General features: G+C 56.6%; 1 protein-coding gene across 1 annotated transcript in view; it reads left to right on the top strand.

Moving 5' to 3' along the window:
• Nucleotides 1-3,889: 3,889 nt before the first annotated feature.
• NRBP2 (nuclear receptor binding protein 2) overlaps nucleotides 3,890-25,245 on the top strand; it is a 29,280-nt gene continuing 7,924 nt past the window's right edge. The window contains exons 1-14 of the mRNA XM_052787969.1: nucleotides 3,890-4,092; nucleotides 18,053-18,175; nucleotides 18,512-18,613; nucleotides 18,885-18,974; nucleotides 19,900-19,940; nucleotides 20,033-20,127; nucleotides 20,389-20,412; nucleotides 20,735-20,818; nucleotides 21,521-21,576; nucleotides 22,310-22,405; nucleotides 24,101-24,233; nucleotides 24,414-24,516; nucleotides 24,672-24,722; nucleotides 25,098-25,233. Coding sequence (XP_052643929.1) covers nucleotides 3,976-4,092; nucleotides 18,053-18,175; nucleotides 18,512-18,613; nucleotides 18,885-18,974; nucleotides 19,900-19,940; nucleotides 20,033-20,127; nucleotides 20,389-20,412; nucleotides 20,735-20,818; nucleotides 21,521-21,576; nucleotides 22,310-22,405; nucleotides 24,101-24,233; nucleotides 24,414-24,516; nucleotides 24,672-24,722; nucleotides 25,098-25,233 — 1,251 coding nt within the window. The 5' untranslated portion in view covers nucleotides 3,890-3,975. The remainder of the gene's footprint in view (nucleotides 4,093-18,052; nucleotides 18,176-18,511; nucleotides 18,614-18,884; nucleotides 18,975-19,899; nucleotides 19,941-20,032; nucleotides 20,128-20,388; nucleotides 20,413-20,734; nucleotides 20,819-21,520; nucleotides 21,577-22,309; nucleotides 22,406-24,100; nucleotides 24,234-24,413; nucleotides 24,517-24,671; nucleotides 24,723-25,097; nucleotides 25,234-25,245) is intronic.

The following is a 25,245-nucleotide window of genomic DNA, read 5'->3' on the forward strand; positions in this document are numbered from 1 at the left end:
CAGAAACCCAGGGCTGGGCCACTGCTTTACCACAGCCTGCTTGTCTGAGCCCGAGCGGAACAGCAGAGCTCTGTTCTCACTGCAGAAAAAAATGAATTATGGGCACAAGCCTGCAGTTTCCTGGGCACAGGCGGGCTGGGAGGTGCAGCAGCCTGTCTTGCTGAATCTCCCCAGGACAGCTGCCTCGGGGAAGGGGTCTGGGCGCAATGCAGGGTGTCTGCACTGCCCGGCCCATTGGTGAGTGTCGGACTTCACAGCTAAATGGCTAACAGCTTGAACCCCAGAACACAGCCGAGGGCAGACGACTGTTTCAGGTCACATTCAGTACAAAAGCGTGGAGGCCACCAGGAGGGACCAGGTTTTTCCTGCTTGTTGGTTATGTGACAGTCAGGACAACCAGCAAATGAAAGACCATACGACTTATGCCTGAAAATGAACAGGCAAGACATATATGCTCTACTATGTATTATCCAGTAAAGAAAAAGGAAGTCATAGAAGGAAGATAAAGAAGTTTACTCTGATAGGACAAGAGGAAATGGCCTCAAGCTGCGCCAGAGGAGGCTTAGGTTGGCTACTAGGAAAAATTTCTTCACCGAAACGGTTGTCAAGCACTGGAACAGGCTGCCCCGGGAAGTGGAGGAGTCACCATCCCAGGAGGTATTTAAAAGATGTGTAAACATGGTGCTTAGGGACATGGTTTAGTGGTGGACTTGGCAATGCTGGGTTAACAGTTGGACTCAATGATCTTAAAGGTCTTTTCCAACCTCCACAATTCTGTGATTCTATGTGGATGAGGCATGGAGGATGAGGGGGTGAGGAAAGAGGTAGTGGGATACAGGGGCATTGTCCGGATGGGGATGAGGGGGCAGTGGTGATACAGAGGACGATCACTGCCATGGGACCATCTGCTGATGCTGCATCACCTCTGCCTCCTGTCATTCCCGTAATGTGTCCAAAGAAGTCAAGGGTATCACACACTGAGAACATTGCATTCAAATGGACTGAGTCTGAGCAGAGAGCTCTAGGACCTAGCCAATTCATGCTGCTGGATGCAATTTATATACCTCAAAGGACCTTAAAGATTTGTGTATGAGCTGCCTATGCACGGAGTGTGGCCAGTCCAGGGACACAGCAACATCCAGCTAAGGACGTGTCCAGCACCTGTGAAATGAAAACAGCAGAGGTCTGCAAAGAACATGCGAAACCCAAAAGTGTTTCCTCCCCAGAAAGCATGGAGCAGCAGACAGTGTGAGAGCAACTCCCCTGGGTCAGATCTAAGCCCTGCATATCCCTGCATCCTATTTTTGCAAGTTGCTAATAGTGGATCCCAAGAGGAAGAGCACAGGAACCAGAGCAGGGACCGAGCAATATTTCATCTGTTGCAGACTCACAGCTTCTGACAATCCGCAGTTTAGAGCCCTCTTGAGCCAGAGGCTACATCTGCGTCTCTGTGTTTAATAGCCCTCAATCAATTTTTCTCCCACAAATTTGCCTAATGGCTTTTAAAATCCTTTTCTACTTTGGCCGCTGTAAACACCCTAAGGCAATGAATTCCACAATGTGTCACCCACGAACATTTTAGCCCAAGAAACAATCAGTAAAAAATTACTCCCGTTCATGTGTTTTACAGCTCTTGCCTAGCCTTTTCATCGGGCATCCCAACCACTGCTTTGCGTGAAATGGTGAATAACCATTCCTACGCGCTCTCTCCAAGCCGTTCATGGTGCTCTTAGTCTGTGTATCCCCGGCTCAGCTGTTGCTCTCCAAGCTGAGGAGTTAGTTTCATGTGAAAGCTCGTCTGCACTTTTGACGCCCCTTCCTGTGTCACAAGAGTCTCTGCAGCTCTTCACAGCCAGCTTTAGAGCTGACTGTCCTGAATAGTTTGGTGTCATCAGCAAACTCTGCCAACTCATTGTTCATCCCTTTTCTGGATTGTTTATGAATGTGTTGAAAAGCAGTGCCTGGTACTGAGCCTGCCTTAGGTACCACAGAACATACTCTGGCCATTCAACATGTGCATTCCTCCAAACCTCTGGGGCAAATATTTCAGCCTGGCAATTTGTCACCATTCATATTATTGATTTGTTATATAATCCGTTCTTTTGTCACCTCATTTTGAGGCAATTCCTCTGACTGTCCTCCTGTAAAGAAAGGCTTCCTACGGAGTAAATGCTACAGCAGAGAACGAACTTTGCTTTTTTTACTATAGTCCTGTCTCTCCAGTGACCCCATTTAGACCCTCATCATCCTTGGGCTCTACATATCTTCTGCTCAGGTTCTTGCCTTCAGTGTTTCTGAGCACTGCTTTTTACCTTTTGGCCAGTTATTTGTCAAAATCTCTTTTGGGGTACATTTGCCCTGTCTTCCTTGTTTGGACAGAGCTTTTACTTGCAGGGGATGTCTGTTAGAACTGGCAGATCACCCCCAGTACAGGCTATCCCCCCCTCAGGTGCAGCTAAACTGGCAGACAATTGGCAGAGCTGCAAGAGGGAACCAGAGTCTGCAGAAGATGGGCGGCTGTCACGGGAGTGCCACGGGGGCCTGTGGAGACACAGGCAGATAGGAAAGGTGCCCGGGATGTATTTTATGTTTGGTTCCAGCCTTTTTATTCCTTGTCCTTGTTCCCAGCTGAACTTTTGCCTTCCACTGTGGTAAGACCCAGTGGTTTACTTTCCTGCAAGTCCTGTCTGCTGGCACAGGAATAGGTCATCGTGGGAGCTTGTGGCACCTGGCTTACAGACCGGCAGCAGGGTAGTGTCACGGGAATGTGCGCCTGGAGGTGGCCGTGGCCCGGGACATGCTTTTGCAGTCCAGGAGGTGGTGACAGGGTCTGCCAGGGTCAGCACGGGGCTCGCACTGACAGCCAGCAGCCTTCCAGCAGGGATTTACCCGGGCGGGCTCAGGCAAGGGTATGCCACGGGGAGGTGGCGGCCGCAGTTCAGGCCCTGTCAGAGGGCCCACGGCAGTGCCACTGGGCTGTAGCTGGTGGCACCAGTTACCCCGGTGCCACGGTCAGAGCAGCACAGTCGGCTGCCAGGCAGGACCTGGTGGTGGCCCACACAAGGGAACGCCTCCCGTTCGTTTGTACTGCGTTTCAGGGAACGGGATTTTGTGTACGATACCTGGTGTGCGCCATCAGTGCCTCCTCCTCGTCCAATAGCCACTCTCACCGTGGTCCCTCTCGGTTAACCACATCGGCTAGCAGGAGTTACGGTCTGGAGGGAGAGAGTGTCTCCCAAAACAGCAAGGAGGCACTGGTGCTTATACGGAAGCAGGGTGGAACAAATAACGAACGTGCTAAAAGAAACCGGAGACGGCCAGAAAGAGAAGAAAAACAGCAAACGAGCCAGAAACTTTCCAGAGCAATGAAAACATCTGCGAGACTTCTTGCTCGGAGCTGGCGAAGCAGTTTCTGGGTGCACAGTGCCTGGGCGGGCCCGGGAGCCCAGCTCACTGCTCCCCCCTGGGGTGCAGCCCCCGGCACCCAGGACGGAGCAGCGGCTGTTGGGGGAAGATGGCGAGGTGGCAGCGTCCAGGCACCACGGGAATAGAAAGGGCAGGGCTGCTGCCAGGACCGGGGGAACACGGAGACCCCGCCGAGAGGGGACTGGCAAGGGTGGCAGATGCCTGCAGGGAGGCTGGGGCAAGGAGAGGGCCAGCCGGCGGGCGGCCGGCCGGGATGGGACAGGCTCCGAGGCGGGTGGCTCGGGCCGGGGAACCGGCGCCCTGAGGCAGGGGGGGGACAAACCCCGGGAGCCTCCCCCGGGCAGGGGTACGTGCGGGGAGCGACCGGGAGCGGCGGGGCGGGGGGTCCCGGGGGTGTGCGGAGCCCCTCCCGGTGGGGCGGGGCGGGGCGGGGCCGTGCGCGGCCGCACGTCCGGAGCGGGGCGGGCTGAGACGGGGACGGCCCCGCGCGGCGCTGTCAGCCCGCGGCTCGGCTCGGCTCGGCTCGGAGCGGCTGGGCTCGGAGCGGGGATGGCGGTACCGGAGCCGGACGCGCGGTTGGCGCAGGAGAAGGAGGAGGAGAGCGAGGAGGAGAGCGAGATCCTGGAGGAGAGCCCCTGCGGGCGCTGGCAGAAGCGCCGTGAGCAGGTGGGCGCGGGGCGCTGCGGGACGGATGCTGCTGCTGCCGCCGCCGCCGCCGCCGCCGCTGCTGCCGCCGCTGCTGCCACTGCTGCTGCCGCCGCGGCCGGGCCCTGCGGGGCCCCGGGCTGTGCGGGGCCCCGAGCGCTGCCCCGCGCCTGCGGGAGCCCGCTCGGGGGCCGGCGGCGGGGCCAGACCGTGGTCCCGCCGGCCCGGGCTGGGGCTGGGGCTGGGATCGGGGCCGGGGCCGGGGCGGCCGCATCCCCCGGGCACGGGCAGCCCGGCCGAGACCCGGTCGGCGCCCCGCAGGTGCCCAGGGTAAGGGCGATGGCCGCGGCCGGAGGGCGATGCGGAGAGCTGCTCCGGGGTGGGGAGCGAGCCGCCCGGGGGGCGGCCGGAGCCGCGGGGTGCCGCGGTGCGGGGAGCCGGGCTCGCCGTGCCCCGGTGCGGGGAGCCGGGCCGTGCCCCGAGGGAGCGGGACAGTCCCGGGCGTGCAGCCCGCAGCGGAAGGCACCGATGCCCCAGGGACCAGCCGTGCGGGGCCGCCCACTCGCAGCCGGCCCGCGGGCCCTGTGGGGGGGAGACCGGGCGCTGCCGGAGCCCGGTCCTGGAGGGTTTTTGCTGGGCTCGGTCTTTGAGCCGTGCCTGGTGGCAGCGGTGCGGGTGGCAGGCCGGTAACCACGGGTCGCCGGCCGGGCGGCTCCTGCGGGAATGAGGACTTGCCGGGTAAATCGTGGGGCACGGCGGTGACGGGGGGCTGGCCCCTGCACCCCTGCCTCCCGGGCTGGAGAACCCGGTTCCTCCCCTCCAGACCGGGGGTTGGGACCATTTCAGCTTATCTTGCCGGGCCAGGGGCTCAGCACAGCCCTCCCGCGGCGTATCCGTCAGGGTTTTGCAGTGTTCCCATCGCTACCCCCTGCCCTCTTTCTTCCAGACGTGTCCCCCATATCAGTGTAATGACCATCTCCCCTGAAAGTGGAGCCTGAGTCTCCCTGCCTCTGTCAGGGCAGCCAGGAACAGGGACCAAAGTCAGCGGGTGAATCCTGACCCCACGCAGGGGTGGGACAGCACTGAGAGACAGCCATCACAGGCAGTCAGCTCCTGGAGGGTAAAAGGGCCCATCCGAGGCCAATCCTGTTCTTTATCTTCCCACCATAACCTGTTAATGACCTGTCCGTAGTCCATAGTGCTCTAGTCTGGCTACGTGCTGCCCATGTTTTAGGCTGTTTTCCCTGTCTGGGCTTTGCTGAGATCTTAATAACCTGCTAATGTCAGTGCCATCAGCACCTGCCTTTCTTGTGTCCCTCTCTGCTTTCTGGTGCTTCCACACCCACACATCATCCTTCAGTATCTGTTCCTACTACCTTACCACCTCCGCCACACATCTTCTCTACATCAGGGCCTTGCATCAGGGTGTACATGCCGCATGGCTGGTGCCTGAGCCTTGTCCCACGGTGTGCATGCAGCGGTGTGCATGCCACGTGGTGAGTGCCAGGACCCAACACCACATTCGGAATCCCGTGGCTCCTTCCCCTGCTCATCCTTGGTGCTCTCAAAATACCAAGGTGGCACATCCAAGGTGTCAGAGCCAGCTGTATCTTTGTCTTGTGTTGTTTCCTCTATCTTTTTTGGGATGGGCTTTCCTGGCGCCCATCATCAGCTGTCCCTCTGTCTGTGCCCTGCACCTGACCAAGCCTCGGCTGCTGGTGCAGGCATTGCAGTGCACCCTCCGTGCCGCAGGTGAGGTGTGGGGTAACGGTACAGGCACAGCTGACAGATGGACCCCTGCCTCTCCCATGGTCCTTCTGCCAGGGTGGCTCTGCGGGACAGCTGAAGAGGTGAGGAAAGCTGTGTGGAAACTAGTTTTTTGGCTGAGGATACCCTGATGCTCCTGTAATTAGACCTACAGACTTAAAATGACCTCCACTGTGTGTTGGAAACAAGCATCACGGTGGAAACATTTGGTGTAGGTACTGGATAAGGCCCTGTAATTTAATTGCATCTGGCCTGTAGTTGCATTGTTTTTTCACGCATTTCTTGGATGATGTGTGTTAATCTGTGACCCACCAAAACAGCCTGAAACCCCTAGCTGTCCCTGGCAAAGAAATGACTTGGAGGTCATTTCTCATTTGAACAATCTCCATCTATTTTGACCTAATGGTGACATTTAATGATGTGTATTTTAACATTTAATTTTGACGAGGGAGCTTTCTGGAGCAGTGTTGCAGTGGCTGGAACTGGCCCCTGGAGGTTTGTCCCCCTGTGCAGTGCGTGGGAGAAGTGGAAATGTGGAGCGCAGCCCTGTCAGTGACAATTCCATGCATACGTTTTGGTAGTTGGTCGCTGTGCCATGCTATCCATCTGCAGGGAGTTTTTCTTGCCAGAGAGGTAGGGAGGGTGGATTGGCCCTTCCAGAGCGTTGCAGGACAGCAGGCAGTGGCAGGAAGGCTCCTGAGTCTTGGTGGTTTGCGATACGGGCGCACATCACAGCGATGAGTGACAGCGCTGCAAGCGCATCATTGGCAACACGAGAAGCCTGCCGGCTGCTCAGCAGGCCCGTGTTGCTGTGCCGAGGCAGGGCTGCATGCCCCTCTGCAAGTGACCGTTCGGGTGATGGACCCAAAGGAGAGCGGCCTGTTAAACAAGTGCAGGTTTCAGGATCCAGGATCTGTAAAGCTGCCATGACAAAATGCATGTGAACTAGAACAGGGAAGTGGTAGCACTGCCTAAATTGCAAAGTGAAGGAAGTTTTGTGTAAGAGACTAGTCTGTTGCAAATTCATAGATGTTTAGTTATGTACCAGGAAGAAAAAACAGTTTGCTGTCTGTAAGCTGTCGACGTGGTATCTTCTAACATCGATGAACAGCCATTCTGTTTAACATACATTGTGATTGCCGTAAGCACTTCAAGTATTTTTACTGATAGGGATTTTCCCTCACTATCCTGTTGATTCATTGTAATTATTTATTCTCCTTAATTTGCTTTTGCCGGAACAGTTGAGTCTTGTGCGGGATCCACACTGCTGTGCCTGAACTAAGGTCTTGCTGTTTTGAGAATGGGTCCAGAGAGGTGGGAGAGCTGCCTGTGACCTGCCGTCTCTGCAGCAGGCAGGGAGCCCAGGCACCTGGCTTGGAGCAGTGTCTGGAGCCTGGAGAGCTGCAGTGGGTAGAGGCAAGCACCCCATATGGTGTTTCAACGCTTAAACTGTGATGCTCAGTAGTATAGGCTGAGAAGCAGTTATGATAAATTGGTAATGTGTATGTATTAATTACATGTACACAAGGATTAAACCTTTGTTTTTACATGTGGCTGTTGTAGCTGTACTCCACTGGGAGAATGCAGAGCAGCAGCTCACGACCCCACTGTGCATTCTTGCACCAGGGTTCAGGTACAGATGCAACAGCTAAAATGTAGCCATTATCTTAATTCTGTGCTGGGTCTGTCCATGCCCTCCAAAGAAGAACACATTTCCCTTCACAACTTCCTCTGTCCGTGCCCACCAAAGAAGAACACGTTTCCCTTCACAACTTCCTTTGCCTATTTATGATGCATATATTCATGATGGATATGAAGTCACAGATTTCCACCCGCAGTTCAGGAAATAAAAGCACTTACAGTATCTCTGCAACGTATGTGGAGAAACAGTCATGTGAATCCTTCGGTGACTTCATGTTCAGTGTCAGCACAACCCGTGTTCAGAAGCCTCTTTCATTTCTCTCCCTCCTATTAGTGTGAAAGTGCAGCAAAGGAATGCTGCTGTTGTAGACTTTTCCATGTAGGAAGATGCATTTTTTTCAGCGTTGGTATGATGACTTCATTTACTTTTTCCACCCACCCTGTGGAGTAAGAGTAGTAAGGAAGAAGAAACTTGGTTTACTGCTTATGTTAAGAGTTTTGCAACTTTCCTTGTCTGAATACAGTTTCCTGAATGAACCCTAGCACCTTGTTACTACGATCAAACTGTTTCTACCCATGTTGCTTTGCTTTTGCAAACCCTTTATCCGTTTGGAAAGGGGACTGTTATGTCCAGCTGATATTTGTTGACTCTGCTGTTCACGAGTGCTGGTACCACCACATTAATCTGTAACACAGAGTGGGTTCGGGCCATTATTTCAACAACCTCTCCAGCATCTCTCCCATCCACCTCTGGGTATCCCCGCCTGTCAGTTCTGCCTGTTGTGCTCCCTGCAGGAATGTCCTGAACCGAGCGTGCTCTGGGTTGCCTTTGGTCTTCCTCAGGGCCTTTTCCCTTCGGATGAGAGCGCGTTTGCTGTGGCAAAGCTCAGCTGTGGTTCACGGGACCAAATTTTAGAGTTGCTTCTCTGCTTGTAACTCTGCCATTGCTTCTGACACGGCGTTCTGCTTCAGAGTGCTGGCAGCTCCAGCACAGCTGCTGATGGCTAGGACAGGGCTGGTTGCATTTTCACTTGAAATAGTCCATTGCTCTCCTTTTGGTCACCTTGTCTGGTAAAAGGGTTAATAACTAAATGTGTAGTGATACCTTGAACTATGAGCTTTAAGTTCTAAAACCGGCAAGATGAAAGAAAGGAAAAAGGGAAACAATAATAGAAAGAAAGAGAAGAAATGCTGAAGCGGAATTTAAAGAAAATAAAGTCATATTAAAAAAATCTGCAAGAGAGGGAGATTTTGAAGTGTTGCTGTAGGTTCCCACAGATCAGAAAATGAGAACAAAATACTGAAAAAATAATGAGGTGCAAGGGGCTTCCCTTTTTTTACATATTAATTATGTTTGCAGTTTGCAGTGAGGATAACCGGTTCTGTGATAGATTATTTGGAAGGCATCCAACTATTTAATATTTGCCACCAGAGTTATTTTTAAAAGCTGCTTTGTTGCCAGCCCTCCCAGGAGACTGGGACTTGAAGTTGAGTTTTGTTGTGCTTTTCCAGAGCAGAGGGGATCAGCTGAAGGACGTAGCTCTTTCTTTTTGAGCCATCTATTTTTTTCTACCCCTTACTGGTTTTACGGCTTTTGTTTGCTGTTGTTTAACTTTCCAGGACGAGTTTACTTGTGAACCTGCTGACCTCAGCTGATCAGACAGGTGAATATCATAAGGCTTTGCTCTGTGCTCCAAATAGGAGGGGGCACCCCAGGTGGTTTTGATTGAAGATATTTGTGTAAGCAAGATGAAATTGTTTGAACTAAGGTGGCATAACTCACAGATAGATAAACTTTGCTGGAAGCAGACAGTGAAGTCCTATTCTCAGCACGTATTCTGTGGGTCTGGCAACAAACAAGACTTTGCAGGCTAGATTTAGTGTCCTCCTCGTTACCCTTCTCGTTTGTGTGGGTGATGTGCGGGGACTGTTTTGCCTTTTGCTTCAGATCTGCTTTCCCTGAGCTACTTTCTCCGTTTCAAGGATCCTTTAATCCTTCATGATCTTACCCGGTCATAACAATCCTCTGCCTTGTTCTCACTGCTGGGAGGGAGGTGACGTCAGCCGAGTGGTAAAGGTTAGTGCAGAAACTTGTCCTTTTTCATGCAGTAACATGCTCTTTTATTTCCATTCATAGTCTCTGCAAGAATGCCTTTCTGTTTGCAGCTCGTTGCTCCTGGGCTGCTTGGTGTGCTTCTAAGGCACCACCTGTCTGCTCTAGCTTCTCCACCATGTCCCGAACAGATGCAGCCCAGCAGTTCCCAGGATGTTCCTCCTGTGCTCCCTCCAAACTAGACACAAAAGAGAAGTATTACGATTACCGGCATTCTCCATGTTTTGTTCCCTTTCCTGTTCTTACCAAGCTTTTTTTGTCCTTTCATTGGTTTTCCCATGCAGGTATTTTTGTTCACAGTGGCCAGACATTGTATGTGAGTCTTGCAGGCTTGTACACCTTTTATGTCCCTTGTCTCCTTTCTCCTTTCTCTCTGATGTAACCAGAGAACACACACAGTCCCAGAGGCTTTTATATTTTACTTCTGGGAGGTGTCCCATGGTCATGTTACAAAATGGATTAAAGGATGATCAAATGCTCATTGGTTGGCTCTTCCATTTGACAAGTTAGCATTTGACAGTAAACACATGAAAGGCAGTGTTTTAGCATTCCCCCGTAGCAATCAGATACTGGTCAGCAAGGTGTTTTTGTTAGCTTTCATTGAAACCGTACTGCTGACAGCTTAGCTGTTAAGCTTGGGTTCGCTCTGTGCCAACGCAGCAGGAGGGCAAATCCCCCTCCCGGTGCTGTCAACAGGGTAAATCACACCAAATTCCCGTTAAGTGGGCTAATTCGTACTGGTCACTGGTCTCCTGACTGACTCATAAAGGGTTGCTTGCTGTTTGTTGTTTTCCAGCTGGGCTTGGACGACCAGCCAATGCAGCCCATTGCTTTCTGGACGAGTGCTGCAAAGCCCGACCGTCCCTGGGCGTTTGTCCCCAGTTCAGACTGGTGGGCACTGGGGGCCTGCAGCAGTGGGATGGGGCACTGCGCACCCAGCCTGTCCTTGGGCACCTCCTGCTCCCACCTCCCACCCCAACCCATCCGGGCTCTGCTCGCCTGCCGGGTGCCCAGGTTTAGGCTGGTGGTGGGGATTCTTTCCCTTTCCTACTGTATTCTGCAGAGCCTTCTCCAACCCCGCTGCAAGCCTGCTGGGCTGCTGGCTGCGTGTCCCCGGTTTCAGCGACGCTGCCAGTGAATTTCCAAGGTGCGGTTTAGCCAGGGAGCAAAGCTGCCTGGGCTGGGCAGTGCTCAGCTTTGGCTGACCACAGACTCGCTGACCCAGGGGCGTGCAGTGCCCTGGGGGTAAAGCAAACAGCTCCCTGGGGTCCGGCGTCCTGACGTGCCGGTTCCTGAGCAGCCCCGTCCATCTGTGGGCCAGGCGTGTGTGCAATGGTACGTCTTCTGCCCAGGAAATAACAACACTTGTCTTGCCTTCAGCACGCAGGATCTCTCCTGGCTCTTATCTGGGCAGTGGAAAAATACTCTTCTGTCCCTTTTTCTCAGCAGTGGAAGGAGAACAGGGATCACAGTGTTTGCTCCAGCAGCTGCTGGGCAAGAGGGAAGGGCAGCCAGGGGTGTGGAGAGAATGGAAAGACTTCCAGCCCTCCCTCCCACAGGCAGAGGGGACAGGCTGGCCAGTGACTGTGTTTCTGAGGAGGCCTGCTCCAGGTCCTGCTGGGAGAGGTTTCCTCTCCCTGGCTACAGGTATTAAACAATGACTTCCCTGCTGTTGCTCACAGGCAGGGGATCTCCTGGGGATGGATAGGGAGAGTTCATGGAGAAGGGCTGGATGAAGTGGGTGCCCCTCATGCCCCGGGATGGGAGAGCTCTGCCACTGCACATCCTGCTGTGTTGGCCACGAATCTGTTTCCCTCCCTCCGTCTCCTCTGCCTGCAGCGCAGCGGGGCACCTGGTTATTTTTGCTGGTTGATTGGCTGAATACCACTTCTGCTTTCTGCCCATAGCTCTGCTCCTTGCCTCCTCTTCAAGGTTCACCGCTCCTCCAGCGTTGTCCAGGATGAGTGCCGTTCACCTGCACCTGCCTCATTTCTCTCCATGATTGCACTGACATGAAACCACAGCAGAGTTCACCCTCACCCGTGCCATTGCCTCCCAGCTCTGTAAGCAGCACACCACCATCCCTGCTCAGCTAGGGCTCTCCAGCTGGTAGCGTATTAGCCGTGTATCCACGCTGGTCTGAATTAGTGCTGAGAATATGTTTTTGTGAGAGGTAGGATCAAATGCTTCACTGGAATCAAAATATTTTCCGTCTCATCTGTTCCCTTCACCTGCTAATTGTGTAACACGATCACACAGAGAGAACAGGTTTATCTGGCACCGCAGATCCCTCATCCTGCTCCTGCAGAGTCACAGGAGGTTGTAGGTTTGATCTGTTGTTCTGCTGTGGGCTGCAGATAGCAGTATGGGTGGATGTCACCCAGCTAGCTCTTCTGTCACAGCCTTTGGCATACCTGCCACAAGGTGAAATCCAGCTAGCAGTCCAGCCAGGCTCAGGAGCAGATTGCTCCATAATTGCTCGGGGCTGCTGCTGGTCCCAGTCTCCTCCCTGGGGACAAAGTGGCTATTAGTGGCAGGTCTGGTGCTTGAAACAGGGCCCTGGAAGCAGAGAGCTGGGAGCCATGCCACTGAGTCTCGGACCCTGGGCAGAGTGCTCCCAGCTCAGGAGAGCAGGATGTGTCAGCTCTTCACTCAGAGAATCACACGTGCATGGCACGACTGTGGATGAGTCACCCTTGCCCCCTGGGTGCCCGCTGCCTGCACGCCGCTGCTCCCGTGGGACCTGCTCCAGCTTCTGCTCCTCGGCACAGCGGTGATCACACAGGCTCTGCCTGCCACTGCTGTTTGTTGTCCCTGTCCCTTGGTAAGCTGGAGGAAGCAGCACAGGTGTCAGAGTGGGGCCTCGGCTCTCTCAGCTCATTTTTTTTGCTTTTACACGTTTTAAAAAATTATTTCTGTGTTGCAACAGTCACCCCTGCCCTGCACATTGCATAGCATGGGGTGGTGGAGAGAGGAGTGCAGCCTCTGTCAGAGCCAGGGAACTCGTCATTTGGAGGAGGCAAGGGGAGCCCAGCTTCAGGCAGCTGGCTGGAAAGGGAGTCCCTGCAGAGACACAGTCCTCCGTCTCTGCTGCTTGCACACGCTGCTCTGAGAGGACAGTCTGTGCCACCTAAGGTGCGTCCCCATGCCTTGGCAGCACCTCTGTACTAACTGTAACCTGAACAGAAGTCCCTTGAGAAGCCCAGACACAGCCTCTACTGTCGCCCAGGCTTATGAGATCCTGGAGCGGAGGGCCGGGTTGGGATTTACACTGCAAAAGTGCTCTCCCAGGCACGTTGTGTTCTCTACTCAGCCTTGTGGCCCTAGCAAATCCTGCCAGTTCCCAGCGCCAAAAGGGATAACGTCGCGGTGTCATGAGGAGTCAGGTAAACTGTGCATGCAATGAGCACTACCTTCTTCGTGTCCTGCTAGCCCTCCTCTCGTTACCAGCAACCAGGGGTTTCTGCTCTGTGGCAGAGCAGTACTGGCACTGCTCCCTTGACAGAGGTGCATGGGGGTTGTGACCTGTAGCATCAACACGTGTCTGCTGTCACTGTATGACCAGGTGGTTCCTGGTGCTCTTGCTGGCATGGCACGGCTGGTCTCGGTGAGCCTGGAGAGCCCAGGGCCCTGTAATCCAGGTAACCGCTCCTCCTTCTTGCTTGGCTCTGCCTTTGGGTGTCTCTTTGGCTTTGCCCTGTGTCCTCCAGACGGTGCCGTTTCGTACGTCCTGGCCTTCTGTCCCCAGGGCTGTCTGCAGCACCCGGAGCGGTGGCTGCTGCACCGGGGACGACTCTGCAGCCCACAGGCAGGCAGTGGGACCACGGGTGCTCGCAGGGCTGCTGCCAGCCTGCGGTGGGTGGGGAAGGGCTCCGTCCCACACAGGCTGTGTGCCGCAGGCAGGAGCCGGGCAGCAGCTCAGAAAGCGAACTTGTCTCAGCTCCGGTATGGACAGGGCAAGCGTACAGAGTGCAGGCAGCTGCCTTGCTCTCGTGCCCGTTCGTGGGCCTTTGGTTCCCAAAACTTCATCTTTCCCCTGGTCTCTGGCTCAGCAGCAGTCCAGAAAATCCCTGAAGAGGTTTGGTGCTCTTCCTTCCAGCCTCAGGATGCACAGGGGCTGTGGGTCAGCCTTGTGGTGTATCCTCCAGCTTGGCTGGGTGTCTCCTGGTGGCCTCTTTAACGGCCCCTCTGTGTTTCTGTTGGTAGTCTTTTTCGGGATGGTTATGTGATGGTGATGCCTAGGCTCAGGGTGTGAGAAGAAAACATGCCGTTTCCCTCCCCTTCCCCGCTGCTGCTTTGCATCTCACCCCCTGCCCCGGCACCGACAGCCCTGTGGGGGCAAAGGGACCCTGCAGGAATGGGGAGGTGAGGGTCGCCGTCCCGCTGCTCGCCCCTGCAGCCTCCTGCCTGGCACCCCCTTCCCAGCCTGCCTGCCCTGCCTGCCCCTTTGCTCTGGCCCTCCAACACATCTCTCCCACGGTGCCTCGGGCAGCCGCCCTCCCTCCCGGCATTCGCCCCAGCCGATGGCACAGCCTGCGCTTGCCTTTCCCCAGCAGCCCCTGCCAAGCCAGGCAAAGGGAGCTTTTTCAGTGCCTTTGCCTCCTTTCTGAGCGACCTCCAGATTATCCTTCCCCTGCGCAGTAAGGCGCCCGATCCAAACCCAGGTTTTCCAGGCAGGATCTGTGTGTGTTCTGCAGTGGCAAACGGTCCCGGGGGGCCAGGGCTGCCGCTGCTCGGCATTAATTGGGGCTGAGGGCTGAGGCTTTGCCTGTTGGGCTGCCTTGGAGACAAAGCGGTAAACTTAACGCCAAACTTTGGAAATTATTTGGGTAAAGTACCTGCAGGCAGGAACTGGCCTCCCTTGCAGAGGGGCTGCCCGTTGGGTTGGAGCCCCACTGGGTGCTTCTCCTGCCTGTGACAGGCAGGAGGGCAGAGGGGAGAGCGGGTGCAGGAAAACACATCTGTGCCAGGGCATGAGGATGCAAGACGGCTGCTCGGGCACGGGCGCATGCCTGGGTCCGGTGGTCAGTCCCCACAGCTGTGCTGGGGGCTGGACCGCTTCCCTTGCCCAGAAGCTGTCTGACCTGGTCCTGCTCCCGTGCCGAGGTCCTGGGAGCGGGGCCACCGTGGGAGGATGCCTCTGGGACTGCTCTGTCTTCAGTGTCCCACAGGCAGCAGGGGTGTGCTGGTCCAGATGGCATGGAGGGGTGCTCTGGGGTGCACAGGAGGGCAGCAGGATGTCCCTGCCGAGAGATGGGGCCCGAAAGTGCTTGTCCTGAGGATGTGAGTGCAGTGTCTGGGGAGAAGCAGAGGACTGGCACAGTGCCCACTCCTTCAGGCGCCGTGGCCCTGCCTTTTTCCCAGTCTCCTAGAGTGACCCAAGAAAGGTAACAACCCACCTTGTCCTTATTTGCTTCTCCAAATCTGGTCTAAATGCCAGTGGCAGCAGAAATGCCTGTCCATTGCTCTCCAGCCCCATGCCTGCCTTGTTTAACAGCTGCTCTCCCAAGGCCCCAGAACTATATCCCTAAGCCTTTTTCTGTGGACTCTTTCAGTCCTTGTTGACGTGAAAAGCTCAAAAGGGAGTGATTTATTGTAAAATGCAATCTGATCTTTTGTAAACCTTCACTTACTTGTCCCCAGCGATCTCTCCAGGCTGGCCTCAGCTCCTGCCAAAGGCTTTCTGGAAGCAGCCTGAGCAGGGAATTTGCCCAGTCTGGCTCTGGACTTTTGCCTGTTCCACGTGGTGTCCACCATTAGCAGCACCCGGAGCTGCCGGGAACCCCTCAAAGGCATGGCGTGAGATAATCAAGGTGACCTGTGGCCGGTTCTTTTTGTCCCCAGTCACCTCTGTGATTATAATGCAGCATTTATTTACTTACGCAGTCTCAGAGCTTGATGCGCAAGACAGCTGTTCAGTATCAGTTTTATTGTCCTTCAGCACAAGACTGAGCACGTTCACGTCTGCACGGAACAGGGAATGTTTCCTCCCCTGTAGGCCAGTCTGATGTTCCTCGCCACGTACCAGAGCCTCCCAGATACCAACAGATCCACTGTCCAGAGCCTTAAGCACCAGGACACCACTTTGGGCTCAGAGAGGAGGTTGTTGAAAGCTGGGAGGCTGTGGCAGAGGGACGACCCTGGGCTTCTGCTGTGGGTCAGTCTCAGACAGGCGGCCGGTCCGATTCAGCCTGGCTGTTCTTACATCAAGCTCTGAGCAAGCGGGAGGTGGCATTGCCTGCCCAGGGATGGGAGGGGGCTGGCAGCCACCCAGTTCATCCAGGTGTGGGGACGGGAGGCACGGGGTGCAGTGGCCTTGCAGGTTGGGTCTCGCTGTAGGCTCAGTATCTGCCCGCGGGCACACTGTGGCCCCGCAATGAGGCAGATGAGGAGGTGGCACCTGAGGTTTTCAGACTCAGCTGTGCCTTCAAGCTGGGCATCAGTAACCTCCATGCAGAGCTCTGTTGCTCCTGCGTGTCCTTGTGGCAACCAAAAGGCTGTTCAGGTCCGTGCTCTCCGTTTGACTCCTTGTTCTCGGCCCTGTGGCCACTCACTGGTTTCAGGACAGGATTTTTCTCCAGACCATGACCTGATTTTTCAGTGGCATTTTTGGGGAGAGGCAGAGAGGCAGCTTCACAGAGTGCTCTGTGACCAGCAGACCCTCGTGCTGCGTAAGCGCTTGCCCCCAGCCGCCCTCCCTCCCTCCCGGCACAGCCTCCACCGAAACCTGCCCATCCTGGCGCTGGCTGCCGAGAGCTCCTGCCGAGGCTCTTTGACCCCCCTTGGCCAGGCAGTCCCTCCTGTGGCAGCCCACCCTTGCTTTCCACCAGCAGCATCAGCCTCTCCAGAAGGACCACGGCTCGGGGTTCACAGCGGCTGGCGTGACGCCCCGCTGTGGGGGAAGCCGGGTAAGGGCTGAGCTGTCTCCCCACCGCCCACCAGCAGCGGGTCCCCCAGCAGTGCCCTTGCTGGGCACTCCTGTGCTGGCTGTGTTTGCACCGGGGGAGCCCCAGGAGGCTGCTGGGACTTGCTGGGAAAGCTGTGGTCAGCGAGGCCAGCTGGCCGCATCGCTGGCTGTCCGTGCTGGGCTTTGTGCGAAGCACGTGGAGCCTGTAAGCGGAGAGAACAAGTAACAGAGGTGCTTTGTGTGTCCGCAGCAGGAACTGGGCCACGAGCTGCCCGTCTGTCCCTTGCTAATGAGCCGGGGGTGCTGCGTGCCTGCGCCCGTGCCCACAGCTGCCCCGTGCTGCAGCGGTCCGAGCCCCGGCAGTGGGATGCTGCGTACCTGCCCCTGGAAGCAGCAGAACAATCCCCCTTTTCATCTGGCTGTCGGCAGCTCCTTGCTGCTCCTGCCGCATGGCAGACGGGAGCGGGCAGCGCTGCCTCTGCCCAAGCTGCCAGGGCTGAAGCGGGGGACGGCCGCGGTCCCAGCCCCGGCCCCAGGCTTCCCCCCAGGTCTGCTGGAGGAGGCGAGGGGCAGGTTGGGGGCTGCAGGCCTGCTCCCGTGCAGGGATGCTTTTGTAAGGGGAGAGTGCAAGCAGCAGCCGCGCAGACCCTGGCGCAGAGGGCCATTTGGGATGCAGCAGGCACTGCTGCTGGGAAGCAGGACCCCCTGGTCCTGGGGCGGGGGTGTCTCTGTGCTGTTGAGCCCCTATCAGAACCGGGTGCCTTTTGAGCAGGTTTTACCCAGGCTGGAGCCGGGACCCCATCGGTCCTGGCTGGCCTGGGGACCAGCGATCTGGTGCTGCCCTCCAGAAGGATTGGCAGACACCCAGCGTTGGGATGGGGCTGCCACGGCTGTGTCCGTGGCCTGCGGAGGTGATGTCTGTAGAGCTGCTCGCCACGGGGTGGGTCCTGGGACGCAGCTCTGTCACCTCTGGGGATGGGAACTCATCAGACAGACCCTGGGGCATGGGGAATTGCCCCCAGTCTCCTCGGGACGTTAAAAGAGATGATATTATGGCTTTGGTTTGTCTAGACCTTCTAATTTGCCCTCTCCAACATGAGCGTGACCGCAAGCCGTGGGCGTGGGTGGCTCCCCCACAGCTGCTAGGAAGTGGGGTCCACATGGGGGTCCCCGTCTGCATGCGGGAGTGGGGCCGGCAGGTGACCATCACCACCAGCTTCTCACTGGGCTAGAAGAGTCGAGAGGGGCTGGCACAGGAACTGCTCCAAATTGCTGGCTCTTTCCTGTCCCCTCACGTCCTGGAGAAACGGTGCCGGCTGCTGCGATGCCTCAGCTCCCAAGCAGGCAGGTCCCAAGGGCAGGGCAGAACAGGCAGCGGGCTGGGGGTTTGCTCCGCTCACCGTTTCCTGGCCAGAGCCTCCTGTGGGCTGGAGTCCTCCGCAGGAGCGGTAGCAGAGACCACCCACGTCCACGCAGCATGTTCCTCCGGTGGGGCCAGGAGCCGTGGGGCAGGGCTGCAGCGGGGCTGTCTCACACCTTCCCGTGCCTCGCAGGTGAATCAGGGGAACATGCCGGGCATCCAGAGCACCTTCCTTGCCATGGACACAGAGGAGGGCGTGGAGGTGGTGTGGAACGAGCTGCTCTTCACTGACAAGAAGGCCTTTAAAGCACACGAGGTGAGCCATCCCTCCCCAGCGGGGACTGTGCCCACCTCCCCCGAGACTGCCCGCTGCACCTTCCCGGGCAGCAGTGCCGGTCCCTGCTGTTCGTGGGCACACGTCAGTCAGCAGTGCTAATCGCAGCCTGTCATGCTGTGCTCCCGTCTTCATGGCATTGTGCCTTCCCTTGGCTTCTCTCTCAGAGAGAGCTCCATGTGTCCCCTGTACCCCAAAACCAGCTTTCCCTGTGACCGGGGGCACAGCCTCCTCTCTAGCCCCAGGTTCCCTTGCTCTCGGAGGTGTCCTGCCACATCCCAGGACCTGCCACCTCACCTGTCCTCTCTCTGCCCGCAGGAGAAGATCAAGACCATGTTCGAGCAGCTGGTGCTCGTGGATCACCCCAACATCGTAAAGCTTCACAAATACTGGCTGGATGTGAAAGACTTGAAGGCACGGGTAGGGAGGTCTCAGGGAGGCAAAGTCTCCAGGGGATCCCCGGGCGGGGGGGGGGATGCCGGTGGGAGCCAGGTGGGGATCCCAGCTCTGCTCCTCACCTCGCTCCCCGGGACTCCCCTTCCTTCTCCGTGACTCTGCTGCCGGCAGCCCGCTCTCACCCATGTGCAGGGCCAGCACAGGCTGCGTGCTGCTGGCTGGTGCAGCCCATGGGCTGTGCGCAGCACTGGCTGTGCAGGGAGGCTGGGAAGCTTACGCCTCTCTTCCCTGCCAGGTCATCTTCATCACAGAATACGTGTCCTCAGGGAGCCTGAAACAGTTCCTGAAGAAAACTAAGAAAAACCACAAGGCCATGAATGCCAGGGTAGGTTCCCTGGGAGCAGGCACAGGGTGTCCCAGGTGAAGCGGGTAGCTCTGTGTCTGCTGGCACAGAGAGGGTCTCTGGTCTCTGATAAGGCAGAGCAAGCGTGTATCGTTGCTCCCTGGGTTACCCAGGGACTCCCCGCTGCAGGGAGATGGCATCTTGGTAGGGGCCGGAGCAAGAGCAGAACTTCCCCAGGACAGCCCAGAAACAGATCCCGCTGTCACGATCTGACCCGGAGGGTGGGGAACCTGCTGGAAGCTGCTGCAGCGAGGTTCAGCTGCGTGATGCTGACTGCTCTTGGGGCTGCATCGTGCTTCAGGAGGCCTGCGTCTCTGTCACCCTCAGTGAGGGACAGTGGGCTTGTGGCTAGGTTACTACTTGGGTTGAAGGGACCAGTTTCACCAGCAAACCCACTCAGGATGGGTCTGACCAATGGTTTTGCAGGCAGGTCTCAGCTGGCTGTGACTGAGGAGCTGGGCGACCGTTCTAGGGGCCCCGTGCTTGACCTTGCAAGCCCTGCCATGAAGTTTGAGCTCAGTATGACACCAGTGCAGTTAGGTACTCCTAGAGCTGAGACTCACTGTTGGTGTGTACAGAGAAAACCATACACATGGACCCCACAACCATAGCTAGCTTTGCCTCCTCTGTGATGTGTCTGTCCATGCTCCCACCGGGGTTTGGGGGCTCAGGGGAGCTCTGTCTGCCCATAAGGATGAGTTCTCAGCTTTGATGGTGTTCTTTGAACAGGGGTTGGAAAGGAGGCTGTTGTTGCTGGGACAGCGTGCGGCCCATCTTTGAGTAACAGTCTCAGGCTAGTGGAGGGCAGATTTCCCCAGTCACTGGGTAGTAGGTGGGAATGACCTGATCCGGCTGCTGGGCTCTGACGGGTGTCTCGTCTGACGGAGAGCTCTGGTCTCTGCTCTAGGCCTGGAAGCGCTGGTGCACTCAGATCCTGTCTGCTCTCAGGTAAGCTTGCCATCACTTGCACCGTCAGCCGTCCTGCTCCTCGTTGGGCTGGGCACAGGTAACGTGCTCAGGGCAGCTTGGTGCTTCCCCAGCTTCCTGCACTCCTGTGAGCCTCCCATCATCCACGGCAACCTCACCAGCGATACCATCTTCATCCAGCACAACGGGCTCATAAAGATTGGCTCAGGTAGGAAGCTGCTGCCCTCGCTGGCCCGTGGCTCCGAGCACTGATGAGAGGAGTCAGCAGGAGTAAGCTGCCTGCCGAGGGGTTGGGGGGGGGTCATGCAGGGTGGTGTGCCGAGGGGATTCTGGCTGGGCAGAAGAGGCGAGAGCTGCAGGGTTCTCAGAGGATCACCCATGCAAAGCTTGGAGTTACCTTCTCTTCTGTTTGTGTCCTCTGCTCCATGCCTTCTTACTCATCCGCTTCTGGATCCGCACTGACCGGCAGTCTGGCACAGGGTGTTTGCAAACGGTGAGTGTCCCTCGGGCACCTCTCCCACCACATCAGTCCCATTACTGAGTTGAACTTTCTCCCCTGTGGGCCCGAGGCATTGTGGCAGAGGAGCAGTCATGGTCTTTGCAGGCAGGGGGGACCTTTGTCCCTCAAGGAATGGCTGTTCCTATCGTGGGAGCAGAGGGGTCTCCTGGGGGAGTGAGTGCCCCACGGCTGGTCTGCATGGGCAGGACTGCCCACAGAAATCCCAGCTACCTCGGAGCACCCGTCTGTGCTTGCAGCCCTGGGGAAACAGCTTAGAAGAGCTGTGATGCAGAACGTTTCTTGTTCCCCCACGCAGCCCTCCCAGACGACCTGCGAAGCCCCATCAGGATTGAGAGGGAAGAGCTACGCAACTTGCATTTCTTCCCCCCGGAGTACGGCCGTGAGTGTGGGGTCTGTCTGTTGGGGTGTGTGGGCAGCATGGGTGCCTGGAGGGACTTGGAGGGGGGTTCTGTGTGAGGCGTGGGCTCGGTATGTTTGCAGCAATACAGAATTATTCAGTGCATTCATAACTAAAGCTGTTGGCCATGAGTCACAGAAAATCATGTGATAATAATGACTGTGATAACATTGTAGGTAAAATTTAGTGTTGATCAGTGCAGAGCTATGCAAGTGGGAAAAACACCTGTGCCTACATGGGCATGGGCTGTGCATTAGCAATTACTGGTTAGGAACAAGATCTCAGCATGACCACAGATAGCTCTGAAAAGGTCAGCTTATGGCTCAGGAACACTCAAAACCATGTAAAATGTTACAACGATTAGGGAAAAAGGAGTAAAGAATCTTTGTGCCCTGTGAAAACTCATGACGTGATCCCCGCCTTGAGTATTTTTGGGGGCAAATTTGAGGGGAATAAATGGGAAAGCTTTGTGCAGGGAACTGTGAGAAAATGCGTGCTGGGGTGGGGGAAGCAGGCATGAGCAGTGGCGTGGGCAGAGGAAGGTCAGGCTTAGTCGGGGTGAGGGCAGGGGTGTGCGGGGAGACATGCCTGTAGGGATGAGGCAGGGTGCAGGGGGCTGTTCCCAGAGTTAGTGGATGGTGGCCTGTACCTCTGGCCTGATGTGGTTCTGGCTCGGTTTTGCAGAAAAGGCTGACGGGACTGCTGTGGACATCTTCTCCTTTGGGATGTGTGCACTGGAGGTACGGAGCAGGATGGCTGCAGTGCCTGGGAACCTGCAGTGACCCCTGGTTACAGGGCAGGATTGTTCTTGCTGAGCCTGCTGGGGATCGCAGTGGTCTGGGGAGCTTCCCAAGGAGTCTCCTTGCCCTTTTCCAAATCTCACTGTGAGCTGGGGATCCCTTGCAACAATGGAGGCATCACTGCTGGAGTCAGCAGCACACTTTCTGCTGCTCTGGCCTACCCTGCCCTGGGTGCAGCAACAGGCTTATTAGCCCACCTCTTTTGTGCTCGGCTGGTGCCTCTTGCTGTCTCTACTGGTGCCTCCTCTTCCTCCTCGGGCTGTGACAGCCCTGGGAGGGGAGGACACAGGGGGCAGGGACAGACTGTGCTGCTCCAGGAGGACGTCCACTGCCAAGCACAGCTTGCCCGGGCAGACTGTGGGGCTGTTGGTGCTGTCTGCATTGTCCCCCGGTCTGCATGGTGCCCAGGGAGCAGCCTCCCATGTCTACCCTGCCGGGAACCTGTGAGCAGCCTGGAGAGCTGCGGTAGGTGAGAAATGGGCCCCGAGGGCAGGGATGCAGTGGCTGGGGAGCACTGGGGAGCCCAGGAGATCCCGAGCCTGGATGGGCTGTGTGCCCTGGTGAGGAGCTCCACAGCTGCCACCCTGCCGTGGGATGTCCCTTTGGGAAGCCCTTCAAGGACTGACCCAAGGCTTGGCCACGTGCAGACATGGCTGCACTCCTTCTTCCCCAGATGGCAGTGCTGGAGATCCAGACTAACGGGGACACACGGGTCTCGGAGGAGGCAATCATGCGGGCACGACATTCTCTGGACGATCCCAACATGCGGGTGAGTGTAGCTGGCTGAGCCTTGGGGACCCATCTGTGGGTCAGGCATCCCTCCTGGGGTGTACGTCTCCCCGTGAGCGTTCTTCCCCTCAGCTGGTATCTGGAACATCAGGCAGCCTGGCATTGCTGCGTGCTCCAGGTTACACCAGTGCTCGAAAAAGGGAACAGGGATGACGACCTACTGCAAACCTAAGGGCAGCCAGATCTGGTGGGCTGAAGGACACGGGGATTCCCTCCCTCCTGGGCTGGTTAAGATGAGAGGCTGGTCCTCACCTCTCTTTCCCAGTCCTACCAGTGGTAAGGCTGAGTGCGAATTCCCAACAGGTGCACGTGCGCACACATGTGCACACACGCTCCATACAGACGTGGCCAACCACGAATAGTTCAGCACAGACAGAGGAGTGCTGTGCTCACGGGCACAGACAGCATGAACAGCCAGGTCCTGCTTCTAAGTATTGATGCTCAGGGCAATCCCTTTCACAGGTCACTGGTATCTGGCCCCATCCCACAAGTCTCCGTGTTACTGGTCAGACCCATGGTCTGTCTGGTATCTACACCCCCTCACTTAACAGCTAGTCCAGCTTGACGTTCGCCAGAGGACCACACACACTCACAGGGAATAGAGAACAAACTTACACTGTAAATACTTAGGAATAGAGTTGTATAAGAAGACGGGATAGACTGAGGTGATCAGATGCAGGGCTCAGCAACACAAGAGTACTGACCAGCAGAGTGCTTACAGGCAGCTGGCCCCTTTTATCGCCCTCCATTTTCCTCCCTGACCCACCTCAACCCCTCCCTTCCTCTTCCTTTGGCCAATCTCCAAAACATCCCATAATAAGTTTGTACAGTCCCCAAATTCTCTTGTTTGATCTCAGAATTCCCCCATGCATCCCATAGTAAATCCCACCCCCTTTGATGCAACAGTCCCCTTGTTTGCACGGTGTCCCAGAGAGAGTTTCTTCCATTGAGCCTTCAGCACCAGGGGCAAACGGTGTCACTGTTCACCTCTGATGGTCTCTGGGGCAGCTGATTTGGAGGGGTTAGGTTATGTGGGTGCCCACCCTGTCATCCTTCTGATCATTTTTTGGTCTTTGCGTCTATTCTGAATAGCCCTGGATACCTGTACAGAAACTGCACAGAGCAGTTCAGGAGGACAGGCCCCAGACTGGAGCATGCAGAAGAGGGAGAGGTTCTTGCTTTTCACTGCGTCAATGAGCAGAAACAGGCAGATGCATCCCTCCTATCCTGCTGCTGTCAGGAATCCCTCCCGCTGGCTCAGTCTATCCTTTCTCCAGCCCTACCACCATCTTTCCTGGTGGATTGCTGCTCTCAGAGCTGATCCTGGCTGGCTGCCGGGATACACCCCTGCCTGTTCTCTTTACAGCCTTTTGCTGGGCTTGCACTGCAGCCTCCTCCCTGGATGAGAGCAAGCAGGGAGCAGAGGTCCTGTGGCCAGGCTGTTGGTGGGCAGCCAGCAGCACGCTGCCTGCCCGGAGCACTGCTGCCTCCCTCAGCTCGGGTGCTCTGTACACTGCCTGCCCTGCCCTGGGGCTGCCCACTGGCAGAAACAGCCACTCAAATCTGCTTCCCGGGAAATGCAAGTGTGAGAGGGAGCCGGAGCTGGCAGCGGTGGGGATGAAGCAGGGGAATGTCCCGCTTTGCCTCTGGTTTATGCCTTTGCTTTGACCCTCAGGAGTTCATTCTGTCGTGCTTGACCCTCAACCCAGACAAGCGACCAACAGCTAATAATCTGCTCTTCCACCGGGTGCTCTTTGAGGTCCATTCTCTCAAGCTGCTGGCAGCACACTGCTTCATCAACAACCAGTGTGAGTAACCATGAGACCACCCTGCCCGGTTTGAGCTTGTCTTGCTGCCCCAGCAGAGCTGGGGCTGTGGAAGAGCCTGGGGGGAAAGGCAGTGACTCATAGACCTTCCCTGGGGTCTGTGCTGCAGAGTCTACGATACAGGACCTCCCAGGTGACAGCCCCTTTCTGCCTTTGCCCTAGATCTGATGCCAGAGAACGTGGTGGAGGAGAAGATAAAGGAGCTGGACCTGAACATGGTGATGGCAGAGATCCGGAGAGAGGGTCGGCCTGGAGCACAGTGGAGGTGGGGATGAGCGGGGGAGATTTCAGAGCAGCCACAGCCGTGAGCCCAGGGCTTGCATACAGCCTGGTGATCCTGGTGTCAAGGCACAGTAGTCCTTCACACCGCTCTTCTCTCCTGCCTCCTCCAGTAATCTTCCTGTCCCGTTTCTCTCCCAGGTACTCAGAGGTCTCCTTTCTTGAGCTTGACAAATTCTTAGAAGACGTCAGGTAGGTTGAAGGTGGTGCTGGCTGACCTGTAATGTGTCTAGCGTCTCTTTGCCCTCAGCTCCCTGGGCAGCATGGGGCCAGGGGACTGTGCTGCAGCACATGCAGAGCATCCCATTTGCACAGCAGTACTTGGTCGTGTGCGATCCCCTCTGCGGTTCCCCCCCGGGGTGAGCAGACCTGGGCTGCAATGCCAGGGCAAGGGGAGCTCTGTGGCTTGCCACCTCCTCACTGTGCTGCCTGCCTGCCTGCCTGCCAGCACTGCCATTCCATGGGTGCAGGTCCCTGGTCCGGGCCACGGCCTTCCACAGCTGACCTTTGCCAGGGCTGTAAGGGGACAGGGCTTAGCTCTTTGTCCTCCCTCTGTGTCTGTACCAGGAATGGGATTTATCCCCTGATGAACTTCGCTGTTTCCCGACCCCACGCCCTCCCACGTGCACTCTCCCAGCCCCAGGAGGACCCTCAGAAAGCCAAGACTCCCACCCCAGAGCCCTTTGATGTGGAGACCAGGAAGGTAAGGTCCGAT

Source organism: Harpia harpyja, chromosome 5 (genome assembly GCF_026419915.1).
Source record: "Harpia harpyja isolate bHarHar1 chromosome 5, bHarHar1 primary haplotype, whole genome shotgun sequence".
Classification (NCBI taxonomy): domain Eukaryota; kingdom Metazoa; phylum Chordata; class Aves; order Accipitriformes; family Accipitridae; genus Harpia; species Harpia harpyja.